Source organism: Rhinatrema bivittatum, chromosome 4 (genome assembly GCF_901001135.1).
Source record: "Rhinatrema bivittatum chromosome 4, aRhiBiv1.1, whole genome shotgun sequence".
Lineage (NCBI taxonomy): Eukaryota > Metazoa > Chordata > Amphibia > Gymnophiona > Rhinatrematidae > Rhinatrema > Rhinatrema bivittatum.
Window position 1 is genome coordinate 380781133 of NC_042618.1, and position 22787 is coordinate 380803919.

At 43.4% G+C, this 22787-nt stretch overlaps 1 protein-coding gene across 2 annotated transcripts in view; it reads right to left on the reverse strand.

Moving 5' to 3' along the window:
• Positions 1–22787, reverse strand: part of ARHGEF3 (Rho guanine nucleotide exchange factor 3) — a 444741-nt gene that overhangs the window by 227669 nt on the left and 194285 nt on the right. Inside the window, exon 1 of one of the 2 annotated variants that reach the window (XM_029600921.1) lies at positions 11758–11805. The exons of the other annotated variant lie outside the window; for it this stretch is intronic. Coding sequence (XP_029456781.1) covers positions 11758–11790 — 33 coding nt within the window. The 5' untranslated portion in view covers positions 11791–11805. Of the gene's footprint in view, positions 1–11757; positions 11806–22787 lie in introns of those variants that run through there. 2 annotated transcript variants of the gene reach the window in all.

A 22787-nucleotide genomic window follows, 5' to 3' on the forward strand; every position in this document is an offset into this window, starting at 1 on the left:
CAAAAGCTGTAGATGGCTAGACATGGACAGGATACAGAGTGTAATTTTATGCTTCCTATTTAAAAGTAAAAACATGCAGACAAGTGGAAAATTCTATAGCTGCCAAAAATACCCCACCCACACCCAGTTCTGTGGCGAGGAGGAAGAGGAGTTTGACAAATATTAACAAGCTATACAGTGCTGCAATAAATGTATGACATCCCAATGGAAAAAAACCCCCCAAAAAACAAAATCCAAAATGCACATATTCATTACAATAACACAAAATAAAATGTAAAGCATAAACAGTGAACTACAATCAAAAATATCTGCAACTACAGCTATTAAAATAAAATAAAAGACAGCTTGAGATTCCTTTTGACATATAAAAATATCTATCAAATTTCTGTTAAAATGCAGAGAGATCTCAAAAGAGTTTGTAAAGAACATCTGACTAGCCCGGAAATATTGGGATTTCACCAACTAAAGGAGGGCAATTTATCCTGATACTAATCTTAGCCTTGGACCTGATCACATTTGCCTGCCACCTGGACCTGATCACAGCTTTGGACCTGACCATGTCTGCTTGCTGCCTAGACCTGACACTTGCCTTGTATCTGACTACACTTTCTCATTGCCTCCATCGACTCCTGGTCTGTTCCTGGTATCTCCAGTCTGCTGCCTGTTCTAATCCTAGAGTGTCCATGGACTCTTCTTCTCTCTTCATAACCCTAGGGACCCACCTAAGCCCTGCTGGTTGCCAGAACCCAAAGGCTCAACCTGCAGGGGAGGTGGCTGGTATAGGTGAAGCTCAGGTTTATCCCACTTCAGGGTGCTTTATGCGTAGACCTCGTAGGTCTACGCATAAAGGTCTTCGAGGTTGCCACAGCACCAAGGGCTCACTAACACATTCATCACAAGGGTCTCACAAATAAAACAAAAATTTTCATTTCATACATGTTTCTCATTCAAGCCTATGGCTTATTCAAGTCTATGGCTGTGTATTGCCAAGCATAAAAAAACAAACCAAAACATACTAGTAACTATAGTAATCAATTCTTGCCTGTGTGATATCATAGCCTTACTAGAGCCAAGATAGGACAAGGTGGCAAGGAGAGCAGAGGACAAATCACAATGCAGTAATTTTTAACTAGCCTATAGCTGTTATCTGGATCAAGTGACTTCGGGTGGGCCATGGAGTCACCTGTAGCTTGGGGGTTCAGGGTAATTGTCCGGTTTCTTCCCCTCAACATCAGTGCTGGACACTGGGGAGGCAAAGAGGTGAAAAGCCTTATTGGGGGACCACCTCTTGCCCCCCCAATAGCGATGCCCCTGAGCTAGAAAGATACTGCTGCCTATCAGCTGAATTTCTTTGGCAGCTGACCTCACAGTCTCCTCATTCATTCAGTCATTCAAACACCTTATACTAAACATCCAGAATATTCTAAAAGCTATTATACCAAGCAAATCCAGGAAACAACAAGACAAGAGTTTAAATGACAGAATTAATTCTCCCACGAAAGATAAACAGTAATATACGGTCCTAAACAGTGACAACTTCTTCTGATGCAGACACTCTCTAGCTTTAGAATTGGTTGTGAGCATAACCAATACTAATCTGATAATATGACACTCCCGTTGAATCCCACTGTGACTTCAGCAGCAAATTTCAGCAGAAAAGAGTTGTCACTGCTGCTCAGGCCAGTGTATTCCAGTCTTCCCACTACTGCAGGTGTGCACTGCCGTTTTCAGTAACCTGAGCCAGGAACACAACTCCACTGGCCCTGGCTGGGAATATACTTTTATCTTGCACACCCTTTGCATGGATAGTGTGACAATGCTTCGCGATAGCTACTGTGGTTGTCTTGCTGATGAGGAGAACATCTGTTTTTATTACCATTCTTGTCCCTCTCCCATATCTGGTATTTTAGTTAGAGCTGCACCACAAGAGAATCTTTGCTTCTCTTCCTTCACAAGTAGAAAGTTCAGGAATAAAAAGAAGAGAGCAAGATGCGGCATGAAAAACAGCTCAAAACACTGGTGTTCTCTCAGGACCTGCGATTGTAGGAGATGCGACATGAAACTCTTTAATAGCTCTTTTGTTGAGATTTTACCTGTTATTGACTGCAAGGTGCATATCCAAGTGCTGGTGGGGCATGGTGGTAGTTCAGGTAGGGCCAGTGCTAGCTGTTTTTCGCTGTCCTGTGTAAACAATTGCTGTGTTGCCCCCCTCCCCCCGCCCCAGGCCAACAAGAAAAAGCCCGCTCCCTCCAGTAAGTTAAACTTTAAAATGTGACCCTCCCCTCGCCCAGGGTCTTTGCCCCTGTCTTGGAACCCATGGCCAGTGCAAGGGTATTAGGTATCCCAGGTGAACTTTAAAGCCCTTCAACCCTCCCCACCAAACACTACCACAGTTAAAAAATTATGCATTTATAACAGGTTTTACCTGAAAGAGAACATTCGGAGTACTGTATCCACAGGTAAAAATATTACTTACAACATTTAAATTATATTTACATGCACTGCCATGGTGCCAACCAGAAAACCCTGCAAAAATATCCATATGGTATTAGGCCCATTGTAAAGTCTTGGGTGTGGGCTTAACTCTCAGAAAGCAATGAGTAAACAATTAAAATATAGTAAACCTCCCATACAAAATCAGCACTAATTGCCAGCACTCAAATAATAACAATCCTACCCATGAAAAAATAACACTGCAAATATTACACCAGGTCCTAAAATACCAACACACCTCCTATTAGGAAAACAGAACAAGCCAGGCTGCTATAGATCCCTACGCAGAAAATACATGCTAAAAGAATACCTCACCTTGGTCACATACGCAGAACACGGACGGATCCTCATCAAATACAGAATAAAGCATAAACAAAAATGTGCTGACAAACTGAACTGAAAATCACAAAAAGCCAGGCTCTGTATGCAGTTAACAATTGCAAAAACAGAAATACTACCATTCCTCATAAAACATCTAACAATAAAATAAAGAAATGTAAAACATAATAGTAGAACCATACTAATAATAGAAGCATTTCAAAACAAAATGACAAATAAGACATCCAATAATTAAAAACTAATTGTTTTTTAAATTTCTCAAACAGTAAAATATTTTATAAGACCCCAAAATTGAAACTAGTAAGAATTTTAAAAAATCTCCTGCTCTCCATACCTGTAAACTTTCCAATCAACCTGATATCACTGCGGATTAGGGCAGAGGTGGGCAATTCCAGTCATTGAGGGCCGCAAACCAGTCAGGTTTTCAGGATGCATGAGAGAGATTTACATGCACTCTGCCTCAGATTATTTCATGCATATTCATTGGGGGATATCCTGAAAACCTGACTTGTGTTTATGGCCCTCAAGGTCCAGAATTGACCACCCTGGGATTAATGGGTGTAGGAAGGCATATAAACGCTCTTCTTTCTCCTATATACACACTTTAATTCTCTCATACGTACCCAATCTCACACACACATCTATCCCGCTCACACACTCCCTTCCCACCCATGCGCTCAAACACACAGACATGCTCCCTCTCATATGTTACTTCTATCTCACACCCATGCTCATATTCAAACACACACACACACACACACACACACAACTGCTCAATCTCTCACACATTTGCATCACCCTCTCCACTTCCACTGGCCCCCCCTGGGCAGCCCCAGGCCTGCTCTTCACCTGCCTCCATTGGGTCTGCAAGGTGGCCTCCACTCCAATTCAGCCACTAGCAAGATGGGGTCCACCAGGTGGCCCGAAGTCTCCTCTCCACTTTGGCTGCTGGTGGCCACAGACTACCAATTCCTCTGAGCAAACCTCTGCAAGTGCACAGCTTGCACAGTGGACTGTGCTACTCTGGGCTCATTTATTCTATTTGCTTGATTTTTTTTAAATTGCTTTCTGTGGAATATAATATATAAAAAAGAAAAATAAATATTGGTCTTTTTGATGGCCTATGAGCACATACATATTAATGCGTTCTCAATAATATAAACTGATGGATCAGAAGTATGTGAGGATATATATTTTGAGGAGGGAGACACTTTACATATCATCAGGGACATAGAAAAGAAAGATTTTAAGGCCCACTTAAACTGCCCAGTTTCACTCCTGGTACAAGGCTATAGATCTGAGCTTTCCCTTCACGTATTTCACCTAAGAATCCATTGTGTTTAGCTCAAGCTTTTTTTTTAAATGTAGTTACTGGTTTTTTTGCCTCTACCACCTTTACTGGGAAGCAGTTCCATTCATCTATAACTCATTCCATGAAAAAATATTTTCTGATGTTACTCCTGAGTCTACCCCATTGGAGCTTCATCCTGTGTGTGATCTATTTTGAGAATTTTTTCCATTGAAAGATGCTTGCTTCTTGTGCATTATATATATATCTGTGAATGTCTTTATAAGATATTCCCTCTCTCTTTGCTTCTGGAGTATACAAATTCAATATGGGGATGACCTAAAAAAACAAATTTTTCATGGTTGTTTCTAATATTTCAAGCTGGTGCCTTTCAATCAGCAGATACATCTAGAAGGTACTTATTTTAAAAGAAGGTTTAATCATGGGGTAGAGGGAAATTGGAATCTTTACATTATATGTTGAAGATAAAAAATTCACAAGTAAAATAATCAAAAGATGTAACAGTCCAGCTACACACAGAACACGCCAAAACTACGTTTTCAGGTCTACATACTAAATTTTAATGTGGGTTAAGTACTTGCATTAGGTAATGTGCAATTTTACAGATCTGCAACGTTTCAGATGTCTGCAATTTTATAGACATCTGAGTAAGCATAGACCTACCTTGGTCTAAAGCAAAATAAATTTGAATGAGCTGATTAGATGCTCAATTAAAACTGCTGCAGGTTGAAGCAAATTAATACATTAGCATTAACATTGCTATTAATGCAAAAACTTCACTACATCTTTGGGGGCCATTAGTTAACAAAAAGCCTGCTTCTAATGCATGTACTAGAAGCTTTTTAGTATATTGGGTGTTAGCTGTGCTGATAAGGCTTACTTAAAATCCATGCTTGAATAGCTGATTTTAACATATTTTAATACATTAGCATCTATGTGACCTGCACGTTTTTTTTTCATGAAATTACTAATCACATATTCTGAAGATTCAGGAAGCAAAAAGACCGATCTTAATGAAAATTACCCATTCAAGAAAAGGGATGAACCACAGCACATTTCAACCTCAAAAGGCTTCCTGTTTAGAATCTGATTTTTGACAGCTCTGCAAAGTTTTGCAAGCCTACATTTAATTAAGGTTATGCTAAACAAAAAATATATGTGTTTAAAATGGTTAAGGTACAGCAAAAGTAGATCACATTCAGCAATGACAACTGCAACCAGTTTTAGTAATTACTGAAAAGTATTGAGCTGAGAGGTTCACTGCCTATTCAATTCTCTAAAAGGTGAATTTAAAAAGCCTGTGTGCATCTTTTAGGGGATGCATGAAGAAGTCAGGCTCATACACGAAGACCATATTTTAAAAAGCGCCCAGATGCATGCATAAAACCAGCTGTGCGTGCATCTGAAAAGTTTCCAAAAAGGGCAGGGTATGGGCATGGTCTGGGTGGGGCAATGGCACTTTGAGGCCTGGCCAAGAGATATGCATGTAAATACTTACACACTCGAGCGCACACCGAGATCCCCTGCCACAAAACTTTACTTCTGTTATGGATGACATGTAAGTTATAAAATAAAAGGATTGAGCCATTTCTGAGGGGTTTAAAGGGTCTGGGGTAGCTGGGGGGAATGTGGAAGATCATACCAGGGGGGTTTGGAGGACCTAGCTGTTAACTGAGTGAACTGGTGGATGAACTGGTAGACTGGCAACGACGAGGGGCGCACGACCTTTTAAAATCCCCTGACTCATGTGGTAGAAATGGGATTTGCTTGCCTATGCGCACACCTACTTAAAATTTGACGCACACGCGCACACAACCAGGCTATTTTATTTATTTATTTATTTAAAATCATTTATTAATCGCCTTCCAGACAAGCCTTCCAAAGCGATTTACAACAAATGTAAAACAATCAAAATAATCACAAATAACAAAAACTAAATTAAATCATAATTACAAAACAATTTGATATTCCAGAAGAGCATAACATACTGAACTACCACTGTCATGTTTTCAGGTTTGAATGAAATTTTAAATCATCCTTCTCTTCTTTTAGACCCAGTGAAAACGAGTTCCATAAAGCTGGGATTCCTGCAGCAAACGAGCGATTTTGCAATCACTTCCTACGAAAAGCTTTAATACTCAGTAATTCAAGAGAAGAGCTTTTTTTTTTAATTTTTAAATCGGAAATTCCTGTTAGCCTCATACCATTTTAATTTCCCTTTCAGATGTGGAGCACAAGGGCCATTAAAGAATTTAAAGGCAAACAATAAAGATTTAAAATTTACAGCGCATGTTCACTGGAAGCCGGTGTAAGCCGAAAAACAATGGCTTTGCTTTGCATTGCAGGAGTTCTTCTAGTACTTCCAGTAATTATAAAATGGCGCATCCCTGGACGTGGGCCGATGCAAATGCGCCAATGTGTGCCCATGCTGTGGTTTGAAAGTTACCATCTAAGTTTGTGAATGATTTTATCTTTTTAGAAATGTCATGTAAAAGAGAATTCTGAATATATGTGAACTTATTGTGAAGAATTACTGAATGCAAATTGGGCACAAATACGGTAGTTCTGGGATTAAACCAATCCTAAGTATCCCTACTAGAAAAAGATTCCTACCTAGAAAATTTAACTGGCATTTCAAACGCTAAATGGTATGCTAGATATTGTAAGGTGACATATTAAATTGCTGTTATTTCCTTTTTAATTTTTTTTTTTTTAGCCTTTCGGTTTTCCTTGTGCTATTCTGGACCTCCAGCTCAACTTGAGAACCAGAATCCTTTGCCACAAACCTTCATCTGCAACTTCCCAGGTGATTTTGTCCTCTATTTTATATCCCCTGTTATTGCAACAATCTTTGGCCAGAGGCCAGATTGCAGCTCATTCCAGAATCTGGAAACACGGATCCGGAGTCTGGCTATTAGGTGCTGGTATTAAGCAATTGCTGGGAGTCCCTCTACCTGGAAGCTGTGAATGCAGCTGAGTCCTAGCCTATGAATTATATTCAGATCCTCCACATGGCAAAAGTACTATTTTCCAATTGCTAATTTTGATATAATATGTACCTGTGTGTATACATTTTAAATAAAACCTAAGTTTAACTAAACCACTAGGTTGACAAGGGAAAGGACAAGACTAGACAAGTCACTGTCTAGGTCAGACCAAGCTCAGCATCTGACTCCAATACTGGCCAGGTTGCACCACTACTTTATATACTTCTGAAACACCTTTTTTAAAACATTACACGCAGACCACGACAGTGCTGTTAAACACTATGGGGCAGATTTTCAAAGGATTTACACGGGTAGGGGGGTTATGTGTGCCGGGTCTATGTTCAAAAGGCCTGGCGGTGTGCATAAAGCCATGGGACGTGTGTAAGTCCTGGGGCTTGAAAAAATGGGCGGTTCGGGGCGGGGGTGTGGTCAGAGGCCTCTGCAAGGCCACTGGTCTGGGGGATCGCGCGCTGGCAGTTGGCCGGCGTGCGCAAGTTATGCCTGCCTCTGGCAGGCATAACTTGTGAGATAAAGGTGCGGGGTTTTTTTTTTTTCAGGATGGGGGGCGGGACAGGTAGGGGAAGGGAGGGGAAGGTGGGGGGGGGAAGCCAGCTGGTCTCCCCGTGTTGCGTTCGTACCTGTTCCTGCCCTCGCTCCACCCTCTCTACCTTTGTGGCGACTCCCTTCAGTTCTGATGGACAGATGCTGCAGTGGCTTCTCCTCGCCGCTTCTCCCTGGAATTCCCAGGCTGGCCTGACGCTGCGGATCCGCCATGTTCCTGATGACGCAAGGACGCGAACCTCGGGTGCGTCCCCCCATAGTGACGTCCTCCGCTTCCAACTTAAAAGGTCTTTGTTTGCAACTACAAACCGAGTTAGCAAGGGGAATTCTTTCTCTGCTGCTCTGCCTCCACAAACTTACCAAGGAGTACCCGCTCCTCGGGGGCCCCGCTCTCTCTTCTTGATTTCAGATTGCTAAGACAGGATCTGGTACTCGCTCCTCAAGGGCCTACGTCCCTGAATGCTCAGAAGACTCCTTACTGCCTGGAGGCTATCGCAGACGTGAACACTGTGAGTTCTATTACAGATATGAACCAGTACTCGCTCTACGAGGGCCCATGTTCCTAATCTCTGAAGACTCCTTTCTGTCTAAGACGTTATCACAGGTATGGAGATCGTGAGTTATTATTTGCATATTGGAGATAGGAACCAGTACTCGCTCCATGAGGGCCCATGTTCCTAAAACCCTTCACAGACTCTCTTCTATCTCAGAAGCTATCGCATACCTATATCTTGTGAATTACTATTACAGATTACAGATAAGAACCTGTACTCACCCTCGAGGGCCCTAAATCCCTCCAAAGACTCTCTTCTATTCCAGAAGCCATCTCATACACAGATACTGTGAGTTCTCATTCCAGACTGCATACAGGAACCAGTACTCGCCCACGGCTCCTGTTCCTGAATATACTAAAAACTCTCTGTTGCATAGAAGCCATTACAGATATCTACAATTGTGAGTGTATCATCTACTACTGGTTATGTATCCAGCATACCCTGTCTACTCACTTTCTATAGTCTCTCTCTACAGCTCAGCAACTCAGAGATCGCAATTCCAGTATCTGAGGGACTTCAGCCCTGCCGGGCACATCAGCTCACTACTGCCACCTCTGGTGGTTCTACTTCCTGTCTAATAAAGAACTATCTGTATTTGTCTCCATACTCCAGCCTAGCCGGTGGTCCCTCTCAGGATATCCTCCTGGGGGCACTGTCATCTGCCATTGGCCCAAGGATTCACCAATTTCCATTAAGTGTTTATTACTTACACTACTAGAGCGGTATCATAACAGACTGCCACTCTGTGGGAGCCAACCCACAACAGATCATTAACTCCGCCTACCGAGTATTACAAATTGTTAGCTCCTTCCCTTGGGGAAGCAGCATTGAACAGATTGCTAACTCCTCCCTTCTTGAGGAGTAGCTCTATAACAGATTGCCAACTCCGCCTCCCTGGCAGGGTGAACGCTAACAGATTGTTAACTCCGCCTCCCTGGCGAGCAGATCTACAAGAGATTGCTAACTCCTCCCCTCTGGGGGAGCAGATCCATAACAGATTGCTAACTCCTCCCCTTGGGGGAGCTGATCCACAACACCCCGAGGGCTCGGTGCATGTAAGGTACACTAGTGTGCACCCCTTTGCATGCGCCGACCCCTGATTTTATAACATGCGCTTGGCTGCGCGCGCATGTTATAAAATCAGGCGTACCTTTTAAAATCTGCCCCTGTACCTGCATTCATTTCTGTAGTGCCACACTGAAAGTCAAGCTGATTTATAAAATGCAGGATTAGAATAAATCAGACTTTACTGAAATCTTGGAAACATCTTCACTTCGGCTTTTATTTGCAACTTGTTGGCAATTCTGATTTTTTAAAAACAGGATTTTTCACTTGTCAACTGGATGATCAGTAGCTGAACACTTAACTTGCATAAATAAAGTTGTACTGCTTCACTGGAGCAAAAAAAAAAAAAAAAAAATCTGTCCTCGTTTACAAGGTGGAAATCTAGAGTTCTATACTATGAAGAGTATTTATAGAAAGCTATCAGTACTGCAGAAGTTAAATCTTCTGCTTTCCTCAAAGAACAAAGTCTTAGCTTGTGACTTTTTTCAGAAAGGTACTTTGGTTCCTTATTTGAAAATGGTTTTCTGTAAACATAGATTGGGAGTTATGAAAACAGAATGCAATCAGTACAAATTAGGATATAATATTATTAAATCCATACAACACCTTTGGACACACTAGACAATTATTATTACCCACTTAAACCTGACTCTTATTCACCTTGAAATAATAAATGGTTACGTTGACTATTTGAAAATGTGAGCCCCAGGTATATAAATATTTAAACAACTTCTCTCTTCTATATAAAATACAAGTCATTAACTACTTGCTTCTCTTTAACTCTGAAGATGTCATGTAGACAAGAAAATCATTACATCCAGGATACAATTCTGAGAATACGAATTTGAGTGTGAATTTTCCTCCACGTCTGAGTTTACACTAGTAAACACAGTATTCAGGCACCTGATAGAAAAGTTAATCAAATCCCAAAATTAGACCCCAGTGTAATAAGGAGCACTCAGCTGCCTGCACCTCTTAACATATAGTTGTGCACACATTTTAGTACACACAACTTCACTCACAATTTAACAAAGAGTTTAGCACACAAAAAAACGTGCACACAAATGTGAGCAAAATTGTTTACATACTTTCATGCAAATCCCAGGTTAATCAAGACATTAGTAGTTATTCTCCAATGCAGAGAGACGCATAGGATTAACTCATGATTTCTTAACAATAGAAATTTAACTCCTAGTCAGAGGTCCAGTAAAGTTTCTGGGGCTACTGTTACTCTATGGGGTTGAACATGGTGTAGTTGCCCAGGATTTATGCATATAAAAGCAACATTTGCGCATAAATAGCATTTTCTGTGCACATAAAACAATCCATGCAAACATGTTTTCTGTGCATAAAAATGTTTTATGCATACCAAGCACGTCTTGGTGCATACAATTTTGAATTACTGTTCTTTATAAAACTCCTGATGTATTAGCATGCCATTAGCTTACTGCATTGGGAGTTAACTCTTTCTTTAGCACATGAGTAAAGAAAGGGTGCAGAAATTCAGTGCATTTTTTTTTTATTCACTTCTTACTACATCAGTGCCTTTGGTTGTTACATGAGCTGTTCCCCTGCTTCACATGACTGGGGCTGGGGAGAAGGACTAATATTCTGCACTAACTAAAATAAACAAACTCATTCAATCACAGCAGAGGGTGGGAAGACTAATCCTGGCAATATAGAGCAGGGAAAACAGTAAAAGAAAACAAATGCATCTATCAGAGGTTGTGTGCTCACGCCAAGTCTTACAGAAGCGTAAGAAAGTAGGCTCACAGCTACTAGGTGAACATAGAATGGAAAAGAAAAGTGTGGCATGGCATATCTGTTTAGCGAAGTGGTGTCATCGTAATGGTCGATGACCCCCTGATGCAGAAAGCTCTTTTGAAATACGGACCACATACTGAGGGAGGTTTCTAGCATATGTTTGGTAACCATCTTTAATAAAAATACAGGAATCAGAGCGTATTACCATGCAAAACACTGCTTGAAAATGAACTGCCAACTAATACAGTTAAACATGCAGAAAAGAATGGGTCTCTTCCTTCTCCAGGCAGATATAATCTGTAAGGGAAATCCATTTCTTAGCAGGAGGTCATTCTAAGACTAAAACAATTAAAGCAGAACTTTTAACAAAGAAAACTTGTGCATGCTGATAAGGATAACATTTTTTTCCTCCAAATTACAAGAAATTATAATATGCTTCTTTATTTAATGGTCTTTGTTAAATATTACATTTAATCATACAGATTGCTCTTCTAGTATGACTCCCATTCTTCCTGAAATTAAGTTATGCCATGCTTTTTAATACTGAATGCCTTGCCACACAAAGGTGATAGGCCCCATACTGTTTGCTAAACATTTCTTGACTTTCATGATCCGAAGTCTGTATTTTTTTTTTAATTCATTATTTAGGTAAACCCACTCAACAGTTACTCTGCCCTTGACTTACCTGAAGATGAACAAAAAAACAGCAGCATACCATGAGGCACTTTTGCAATTGTACTCCACAACTGTGTAAAAGCCAAGGCCTCCTAAATCTAAATGCAACACCAAGCACTAAACCAGTCTACAGCGCTCGGGCACTGATGGCTTCCTCCTCTTGCTCGCTAAGGGAAAGCCCCCTCCCACCTCCACCCCACATTCAGTCCAAGCTCATAACAGGAAGAAGCAGTATCTGCCAGAAGCGTCAGGAGGCCCTGTGTCAGATACCCTCCTCACGCATATCAACTCTCTACCTTTCTGTGGTTTGCCAGTTGCATCTCTTTGCATAAAGCATCACATATTTTAGTAAAGTCAAATTATCACATGCCTTTCAAGCAAGTATATTCCAGCGTATGAATGAGGAAACAGAACTGGGTTTGTGTTTAAACAGGATAGGTAATAAGCTCATTATGTTAAAGGACATTTGTCTATGGTTTAATGCTCCTTGAGTTTAGGGTAAGTGATAGGAATGAGACAGCCAGAGAGAGAGAGAGGGCAGGGAGTTTAAGGCGCTCGTGCACTTTTCCTTCCGATGACTCATCTCTGGTTTGCAGCATGTATTGAAGCCTTCCAGTCATGACAAAAAAATAGATAATACAAGAGACCCATGTCTTCTATTTTTATGAACAAGAAAATTACGTATTTTCTCATTAAAAATATTGCAGATTTACATCTCTTACCAAAAAAAACAAAACAACTATTACCGTGTTTACTTCTCAGAGTTATAAACCACAATGCATAATGCAGATATCTTTCCTTTTCTCTGACGTTCATCAGGCTGCTGCTTAGAATATGTGCTTCCTTAAAGCATCACCAATAGTGGGGACAGTCTGTGAACCAGTGGAAAGCAAAAGTAGAAAGTAAGGGCGCTACTAATGTCCTAGTTAATGCTTAAGTACTCAAATTTAAGAGAGTGGCTCACCTAACACATTAACATCACAGAATAGAAGACTGTCAGGTCAATACAGTAACGTTCAGTTAAAGATTCCCCGTCTGTAACGTGCTGGGAGCGCACAATACAGACGAGTAAGGCGGTCCAGCAATACAGTCTCCAGTTTCACGCGTCCTTAGCGCTTCCTAAAATAAACACATAACCCTTTCCGCACCCAGCATGTAAATGAACGAAAAAGCTGTATAATGAAGGAATTAGCTATACCCCTCCGATACTGTAACGGGCGCTGATATTATCTCCTCAGTAACCCGCTGTTCTGCCGCGGCCTTAACGTGCTAGTTTACCGCCTCCCCCTAGTAGGAGTTAGTGTAGTGTAGTGTAGTGTAAAAAACATTGCTTACCCGCCCTGGTCCCCGGTCCAGCCGTCCGGTCCAGCCCCTGTCCGGTCTCCTGCAGCCCCGTTCGGTCCCCTCCTCCCGAAGCAAAAAAAAACAACCAAAAACGAAAAAGTAGCAAGGCTCGGGCCTGCTACGGTAGTCCCTTCTCCCTTCCTCCCGATTTCGTGGGTAAGCGGCAGCGGGGGGGCAGCGGGATCCGGGGGCAGCAGCGGCAGCGGGGGGGCAGCGGGATCTGGGGGCAGCAGCGGCAGCGGGGGGGGGGGGGGCAACAAAGAAGCAAAAAAAGCGGCATCTGGGATCCAGGGGCAGGGGCAGCAGCGGCAGCGGCAGCGGGGGGGCAGCGGGATCCGGGGGCAGCAGCGGGATCCGGGGGCGGCAGCGGGATCCGGGGGGCGAGTAGGAGGTGGCGTGTTCGATCGGGCGGCCTGGCGGGTAGGTGGCAAAAAAAAGATGGTCACCTGCACGGGGGGAAGCGTGCAGGCGGCCAATTGGCCATCTTTTTTTTGCCACCTACCCGCCCGCCCGATCGAACACGCCGCCTCCTACTCGCCCCCGGATCTCGCTGCCGCCCCCAGATCCCGCTGCCCCCCGCTGCCGCTGCTGCCCCCGGATCCCGCTGCCGCTGCTGCCCCCGGATCCTGGATGCCGCTTTTTTGCTTCTCGCTGCTGCCGCCCCTGGATCCTGCTGCCGCTGCCGGACCCCCCGGATCCCGCGCCGCTCCCCCCCTGCTGCCGCTGCTACCTACCCGCCGCTCCCGGATCCTGCTGCCACCCCGGATCCCGCTGCCCCCCCGCTGCCGCTGCTGCCCCCGGATCCCGGATGCCGCTTTTTTTGCTTCTCGCCGCCGCCTGCCCGTCCGCCCACCGGCCGCCTGGACCCACGGCCCTCCGACAGGTATTTAAAAATTTTTTTTATTTTTTATATAACACACAGGTTTTTGGTTTTTTGTTTTTTTACACTTTTTACACTTCCTGGTGCCTGTCATTTCAAATGTCATTTGAAATGACAGGTACCAGCGCACCCAGGTTACTGTATAGGCGCTGTATTAAGCGCCTATACAGTAAAATGGGTTGCGCGGGCCTAACCCTTCCCTAACGCTTCACAGCCGCGGCATGCATTTGCATGCGATTAGAGGAGAGTATCAGGCACTAGGTCTAGAGAACTGTGCGTGCGGGGAGGAAGGGTGCGCCTGACACTGCCGCACTGTTTTTACCGCGGCCTTACTGTATCGACCCGACAGTGAACAAGCATAAATCAAAGAGCAAAGTAAACAATCTCAAACAGAATGAGCTAAGGGGATGTCAGCAAGCCAGGTCCTTTTACGTCCTGTCTGTGATCCCTGAGGAAGGTGTACAGCCCGGACTACTCAATCATTCACCCTCCCAATAGGATTACAAAATCCAGAACTTTTTTGTTTTCAAATGCAACTAAATATTGTGATTCTGCATAAACAGGCCGATACAGAGCGCACTGTTAACCTGCCCTTGGATGCGCGTTTTCCCTTACCCCTTATTCAGTAAGGGAGGAAAACGCGCGCCCAACCCGCAGCACCTAATAGTGCCTTCAACATGCAGCCAGGCCGCACATTTTACTTTAAGAAAATAGCGCCTACCCAAAGGTAGGCGCTAGTTTCTGCCAGCACCGGGAAAGTGCACAGAAAAGCAGGTCCCGGAGAGTAAAAAAAGAAAAAAAAAAAATTAAAATGGGCCAGTGGCTGTTGGGCCGAAAACCGGATGCTCAATTTTGCCAGTGTCCGGTTTCCGAGCCCATGGCTGTCAGCAGGCTCGAGAACAGACGCCGGCAAAATTGAGCGTCGGCTGTCAAACCCGCTGACAGCCGCCGCTCTGGGTCAAAAGGATGCGCTAGGGACGCGCTAGTGTCCCTAGTGCCTCCTTTTGCCCGTTTCTACCGCACCACCTAATTTAAATACTGTATCGCGCGCACAGGCGAGTGGCCTGTGCGCGCGCCGGGAGAGCGGGCGTTCGTCCGCTCTCCCGCGGACTTTACTGAATCGGCCCGAAAGAAAGAACCCCTTAATGTGAAAATGATTTATATATTTGAAACCATTTATGACTTGTTTAATTGATATAATCTCCCTAAGCGATGTACAATAAAATCAACATACAATAAATCCAACCATAAAACAAAATACTGCCTACCTTCTCAACACCCCACATATCATAACATTCATCATCATCCATATTCAGAAGCATGTCTAATAGATATGATGAAAATACTTAACACTTCCCCCGAAGAAAGAATGTACCAAAACATCAGCTGATGTCGGGGGTTTTTGGGTTCCATGCTCACTGTTGTTGTGTGATAATTTTCTCTGCATTACTATGTCACATTTAGAGGGTCTCTCTTTATGAAGAATCAGAATATTTTAGTTACATTTGAAAAACTATATATAAAAATGTATAGATCAATTTGGACCTTAATGTTATTACAGCCTATAATGATATATATTGGGGCTCGTGTATATAATGGTCCTACATACAACAGTCCTATATTTATTTATTTATTAAGGTTTCACTTTAAATAACTCTTCCATACATGTTAAGGAAGCTTAGTAGCATATGTGACCAATGCAAAATAAGGCTGTCAAAGCAGCTGCAAAAATCCTTAAAAGACGATGTCCTTTAAAAAATCTTAAACAATGAAATGTGTGTTGAGGAAATATTGAGCAGAGAAGGGCATGAACTAGCAGGAAGCCAGGCTCTGCCAGCTGAGAACAGTCACCTAATGGGGGATCAGAAGACCCCCAGGTTCAGTTAATCCAGCTAAGAGCTGGATTAGCTTTTCATGTTAAATACGTTTGCTCCACAGCTATCAAAGAGAGACTATTTACTTAGTGAAAAAAAAACCACTTCCGGATGGAGAGGCTTATTTATGTTAACATTTACCTCTTCTTGAGCACGCTGTATAGGCTCACACTGCTGGAAAGAAAGGGGATGCTGCACCCATAGCACAAGAGTAGCAACATTTAGCAGGGGTGGGGGGAGGATCACTTGTAACGCGTGTAACCCCCGAAAAGCTGCCCCAAGCTGCCCCTGCGCGCATGTCCCGAGGCTTGCAAAAAGGTGCGGGGGGGGGCGGTCCTGGATGGTCCGGGGGCATGGTCGGAGCCTCCAGGCACAGCGGCCATTTGCTTCTTCAATAAAGGTATGGGTTTTTTGTTTTGTTTTTTTTTAGATAGGGCTGGGGGGCGGGTTAGGTAGGGGAAGGTGGAGAGAGGCGGAAGGAAAGTTCCCTCCGAGGCCGCTCCGATTTCGGAGCGGCCTCGGAGGGAACGGAGGAAGGCTGTGCTGTTCGGCGCGCGCAAGTTGCACGATCATGCACCCCCTTGCGCGGTGCTGACCCTGGATTTTATATCATGCGCGTGGCAGCGCGCGCATGTTATAAAATCGGGCGTAGATTTGTTTGTGCCGGGTTGCGCGAACAAATCTACGCCCGCGCACACCTTTTAAAATTTGGCCCAAAATGTAGAAGTACAGACCATAGCTTTGTTCGTCTGTTAGTACCGGACCATAAGATTTTTTGCATCCGAATCACATTAATACAAATGGAAGCACACCAACCTTGATTTTCCTAAAAGGTTTTCAAAAGCCACACTGTTCCTTAAAAATATCTATTTACCATTAACAGCCTGATACTGTAAAACCGCGGGAGAGCGGACGAACGCCCGCTCTCCCGGCGCACGCACCGGCCCTTCACCGGTGCGAGCTATCCAGTATGCTCCAGCATGCAAATTAGGCGACGCGGTGCAAACAAGGGAAAGGAGGCGCTAGGGACACTAGCGCGTCCCTAGCGCCTCCTTTTGGCCTGGAGCGGCGGCTGTCAGCGGGTTTGACAGCCGACGCTCAATTTTGCCGGCGTCGGTTCTCGAGCCCGCTGACAGCCACGGGCTCGGAAACCGGACGCCGGCATAATTGAGCGTCCGGTTTTCGGCCCGACAGCCGCGGGCCGAATTCAAAATTTTTTTTTTTTTTTTTTACTTTTTTTACTTTTGGGGACCTCCGACTTAATATCGGTATGATATTAAGTCGGAGGGTGCACAGAAAAGCAGTTTTTACTGCTTTTCTGTGCACTTTCCTGGCGCCGGAAGAAATTAGCGCCGACCCAAAGGTCGGCGCTAATTTCTTAGAGTAAAATGTGCGGCTTGGCTGCACATTTTACTTACTGGATCCCGCGCGCATACCTAATAGCGCCCTCAACATGCATTTGCATGTTGAGGGCGCTATTAGGTGCTGCGGGTGGGCCGCGTGTTTTCCTCCCCTTACTGAATAAGGGGTAAGGGAAAACACGCGTCCAGAGCAGGCTGACAGTGCGCTCCGACGGAGCACACTTTACTGTATCGACCTGTAAGTAATTTAGAAGTTTGTTACTAGGATTTAATAGAATCAAGCCTGCATTTAATTAGTTATGATTCTCTTTAGTGATCTTTTAGTTGAGATAAATTCTTTTCAGTCATACGTTTCCCTTTAGAAGCTTTCATGCGGTACCGGTGGCAGAAATGTGCCTGCCCCTGAAGTACTCAGCTTCAAAACATATTGTAATCCTGGCCTACTTTGATAAAAGCTGCTAAAGAAATCCATAATGCTATTATTTTACCTACCAAGTACTGCATCTATGATATGTTTTAGGATCAGAAAAAGAAAAAAAGCACAGTATACATTAAATACTCATGATCCACCACCGGGGTCTTTTCCATTTCTTTTTCAAATTCATCAGGTGCTTTCCTAAGAAGCAACCAGTTGGTGGATGGATACATGAAGCAGAAGTCTAAATATATACACATACACATGTATATCTGGTTGTTTTGGTATGCTACATTCTTAAAACATACAACGGACACGGCAATTCCTTATGAATTGTAGAGTCCCATTTCATGCCACATATGGAATTCCAGCAGCGAGCACATGGGACCATCACTGAAACTCTTATGTCAGGATCAATTTGTACATTGCCGCATACTCTGACCGATCCTCTAAATGCAGTAAGTCTCTGTTTTTCAAAAAGAGATTTTAATGTTTTAAAAGGTTGTGATAACATGCACTGTTTCATCCTTTCAGTATTGAAGCCCCTGACGAAGAATTCACTTCGAAACACCAGCGGTGTCGGGCAAGCTAGCAGAGTGGGGCAAGCTAGCAAAGCGGCGTGCAGTTGAGCTTTCGGGACTACTGCTAGTCCACTGAAAAGATAAGTGGATTCACTCTTTTTAACAAAAAGTAGAAAAAAGAGACTTGTTTGAAAATTTGAAAAAAAGAAAAAAGAAAATAAGCCCAAAAGGGCGGCAAAAAAAGAAAATTTTTTTTCTATACAGCGCTTAATCTGTGCGGCGTAAATATATGGACTTTTCTTTAAAAAAATGGGTAACCCTATGATCGTACTTTAAATGGGCAGCCAAGTTGGCAGTTGTACCTGAAAGCAAAAAACGCCGGTAGGCGGAAGTGTGCATCAGCCCATAAATGAGGGTATACCTAATTGAAAAGTACCGTAGTATATTTGTGACTTTATTGTGATTTTTGAGACTAGTTGTGTCACATTTTTCCAGTTTTTTGTCTATTATAGGATCAATTTGTACACACAAATCACCAAAACTGAGCACTGAGGCTAAATTTGGAGGATGGCAGCAGAATATTATTTCCCTGAGAGATGATAATGCAATCAACAAGTCAAAGATCTGCACCCCTCAACAGAAAAGTTTACTATAGTACAGGCCTCTACTATTTAAGTGTAGGACCCTCTATGCCCCCCATAATCTATTTATGTCCCTAGCTTAAATCCTAGGCTAGGATTAGGTAGGAAGTAGGAGTTGGCAGACCACTGCTTGTAGACACCTCCTGTGAGGCTGCCTGAATTGGTCAGTCAGCCTGTACAAATGCATAAGGAATTGAGTTTTGGAGAAGCAGGCGAGGACTGAAGTGATTCCCATTTTTAGGCCCCCAAAGCCTGATATCAGGAGGAGAGAGAAATTCCTGACCCAGTCTAGCAGGAAATGGCTCTGAGTGGAAGGAGAGTTTTTGGAGTGTGATTTTTTTTTGTAAGGAGGTTCTATTTTTGCTAAGGTCCTGGCTCTGCCCCCTGGGAAGATTTTTCCCCTTGCTTGGAGAAGGTCAGGACAAAGAGCTATGGTTCCCTGCCTGCACAACAAAAAGGGATAGCAGTGTCTTTCCAGCAGAGAGTTGTATTTTTGAGAAAATCTGTTTCCTGTATTGTTGGGAGGAATTCTTGCCTGTGAGAAGGAATAAGGATTTTGATTTTTGTGAGAATTTCTAACCCAGAGGTCCAATGTAACACCAGAGAAAGAGACAGGAGATCCCAGTCCCCACTAGGAGCCCACCTTCTAGCATCAAGAGTGTTGGTTCTTTATCCTAGTGCTTGCCACCTGAAGGGACACTGGCTCAGCTGTACAAGTCGGAGACCTGCAGTACTCTTGAGATGCTTTGTGGAGATCAACTGCTTGCTAATTGGATTGACAATGTTGGACTTCCCCCAGTTCAATGAAAAGCTGGACTAAGCAATGAATTAGTCCCAAATGAAATCAGTGACCTCCAGGACACAGCGGGAAGTAATTTAAGCCCTGCTGCAGTACAGGAGGAACCTGGGACTACTTTCAATACTGCTATTGCACCCAGCAGTAAGAAAGTTGAATTGCCAACCCGTCCTGAACTGGTGACTTTGGATTCTATATGGGAAATGGTTGCAGCGATGTCTGTTAACATTAAAGTTTTAGAAGGGAAAATGGACATATATAACTCAAGATATGCTCAGGACTCTGTCCAAATTCAAGAACAAATCAAAAGATCTGATGAAAGAATTACCCAATTAGAAAATAATGGAGTTAAAAATCAAGAATTCAATATTGCTGTTGCTAAGGATAGGGAACAAATTGCAGTTAGATTGGAGGCCCTAGAGAATACTGCCAAGCGCTTTAATGTTCGTATTATAAATTTTCCTAGAGTGACAGGGGAGACCCCCCTAATCACTCTGACAAATTTTTTTCAAGAAGCACTTGGCATAGCCTCTGGGGATGTACCTGTTGTGAACAATTGTTATTTTCTTCCAAAGTCAACTAGGACAAGGAATTTATCCCAAGAAATGTTTCAGGGAGATCTTATGAGATTTCTTGAAGATTCAAATGTAAAAGTAATAGATTGGGGCACTCTTCTTGTTACCTTTTTTTCTGTAAATGATCTGAATAAGATCATGAAAAAATATTTCAACAGGTTCCCCATTTCATTTATGGAGAAATCTGTAAAAATGTTTCCTGACTTAGCAGTGGCAACACAACAAAGGCGAAAGATATTTTTATCTCTTCACCAAGATGTGCTGTCATTGGGTTTTTCATACAAATTACGGTTTCCCTGTAAGTGTTATATTAGTAAGCAGGAAGAGTCATATATTTTTTTCATCCCAGATCAATTAAAAGTGTTTCTTGATCAAAGGATAGGAAATCATCCTCCAACATCTTCCCCTATAGACCAAATAGGGTAAACAAGTAAAATAGGGATCGGTATTGCCACTTATGTTGTGAATGTGGTTTGATATTTCCTCTAGTCTCCCGTTTATTTTTTTAGCTAGAGATTTAAGCATCTCCCCTTTTGAAATGACACTGAATAGGTTGGAGCTCAATTAAGGAATGTTTAGAAAGAATTGTGTTTAAATTGTTTCATGACTTCCATCTTATGTATTTCCTCAATACAATGTAGGATAATTGTATTTGAAAATTACAAATAAAGAATTAAAAGAAGGGCAGGATGTGCAATTTCTATACTGGTCTTCTTAGAAGAAAGGTAAGAGTGAGTCATTAGTGTGACCAAAAGTTTACAAGTTTACCTGATATTTTACAGCAAAAGGTTTAAGTTTACTAAGTATATACCAAATTGAAGTAGCATGTCAGCTTTACTTAAAAAATTAAGCTAGGCTAAAAAAAGACTCATAGGTACTTTTGAATTAAAACGCAGCAATATAGTAAAGAGAGACATATACTGTTAAAAGAGGGAAATAAACTTTCAGTTTCCCTAAAACTTTGAGGATTTCTTCCAGGAGCTATGCATCTGCCTGACAACTTAACCCCTCCTCAGCTTAATCACACCTTTCCCTCTTCATAGGCTCAGCAGTAGCTTAGACTGCACCAGAAAGGAAATTAAGAGTTTTCTTTTTTTAAAGTTATATTTTTAAAGGAGTAAAGCAGAGTACTTTAAGTGTTTACAGGCTCCTTGTTGTTGCGCTGGAGGAGGACCTTGGCCTGGTGCAGGATTGGTACAGCCCTCTGGTAGGACCCAGAGCGCCTGCCACCAGGAGGCGGAGCACACGAGGAGATAGAGGCTAGCTGGAGCTTCCCCAATAACAGTCCGGGGTTTCCGCAGGTTGAGCCCTTGGGTACCCGGACAGCCTGGACTTAGGTGGGCCTCAGATGGTCTCTCGGAGAGGTAGCGGAGGGATGTGCCCACCATGAGCAAGGGTGCACAGCTGATGCAGAGAGGATGGATCAGACCCAAACTGGAAGCTCCGGAGACCTCAGGGAGGTAACAGTTCAGGAAGGTCCTCCAGGCGAGACAGGCAGCGCCTGCGGATCTAGTCAGGTGAAGGCCGCGGGTAGATTCCAAGCAGGTTGGTCTGGTAGTCACAGTAGGCCAGAAGAGAGTGTCCGAGTGAAGTGCAAGTGTCAGAGCCAGAGTATCAGTCCAGAAGTGGTCAGCCAAAGCAGGGGTCAATACCAAGGTCAGTCCGAGCGTAGTCAAGGCAAGCGAAGGTCAGTTCCAGGCAGCAGACGAAGAGAATGGTCAGGTAGGCAGAGGTCAGTACCAGAGATCAGTCCGAAAAGGTACTATCTGAGTAAGGATACAGGATCACACGGAGACTCAGGAACAAGAAGACACTGGAACAGGGAGACACTGGAACACAGGATTCGGCAAACTACTACACCACGGTGTCGACCCGATTGCCAAGGCGAGGTCCTGGGACAGGACCTCGCTATATATAGGGCTTTCATATGATGTGATCAATCTGCACCGACATCAGTTTTCCCGCGCTTGGCCCTTTAAGTCTGAGGACGTCGGCCACACGTGCACCTAGGGGCGGAGCTGAGGCGGCCGAAGATGCAGAGCCCCGTCTGGAGCTCCGCTGCGAGGCCTGCGGCGTGGAGGAAGCCGGAGAGGACCATAGTGAGCGACGGGGACGGTGGGAGCTGGCAGCAGCGGCGAGACCGGAGCTAGTCGAGGGCAGCACGAGGTGAGCAGGCCTGGTCGCGCAACACTTGTGCCTCTCAAAGAGATTTGAAGATTTTTCTTAATTTTCAGTTAGAATAAAAGCAATACTCTTCCCACTGACAGTAGGGGAATAATTTAATACAGCTTCACTTCTGGTAATATTTGGAGGTATGCAAAAAGTCAAAAATAGGAATAAAACTTTGCAAGACAAGAGCAGAAAAAATATTCAGACCAGTTTAAGGATTAATTTTGCAGCATGATTTAAAAAAAAAAAAAAAAAAAAAAAAAAAAGGTCACAGGTCTATTATCTCAGGAATATTGCAGAATCAACACCAATATGGGCAACCCTTATACTTACACTGCAAGGCAGGAAATACATCAGCCATTTGTTTGGCATCACAGATTTCCATAGTTTCTAAAACATACTATAGTACTATATACTTAGGAGGGAGCAAATATCTGACCTTTGGAGTAGCGATAGACATTTTT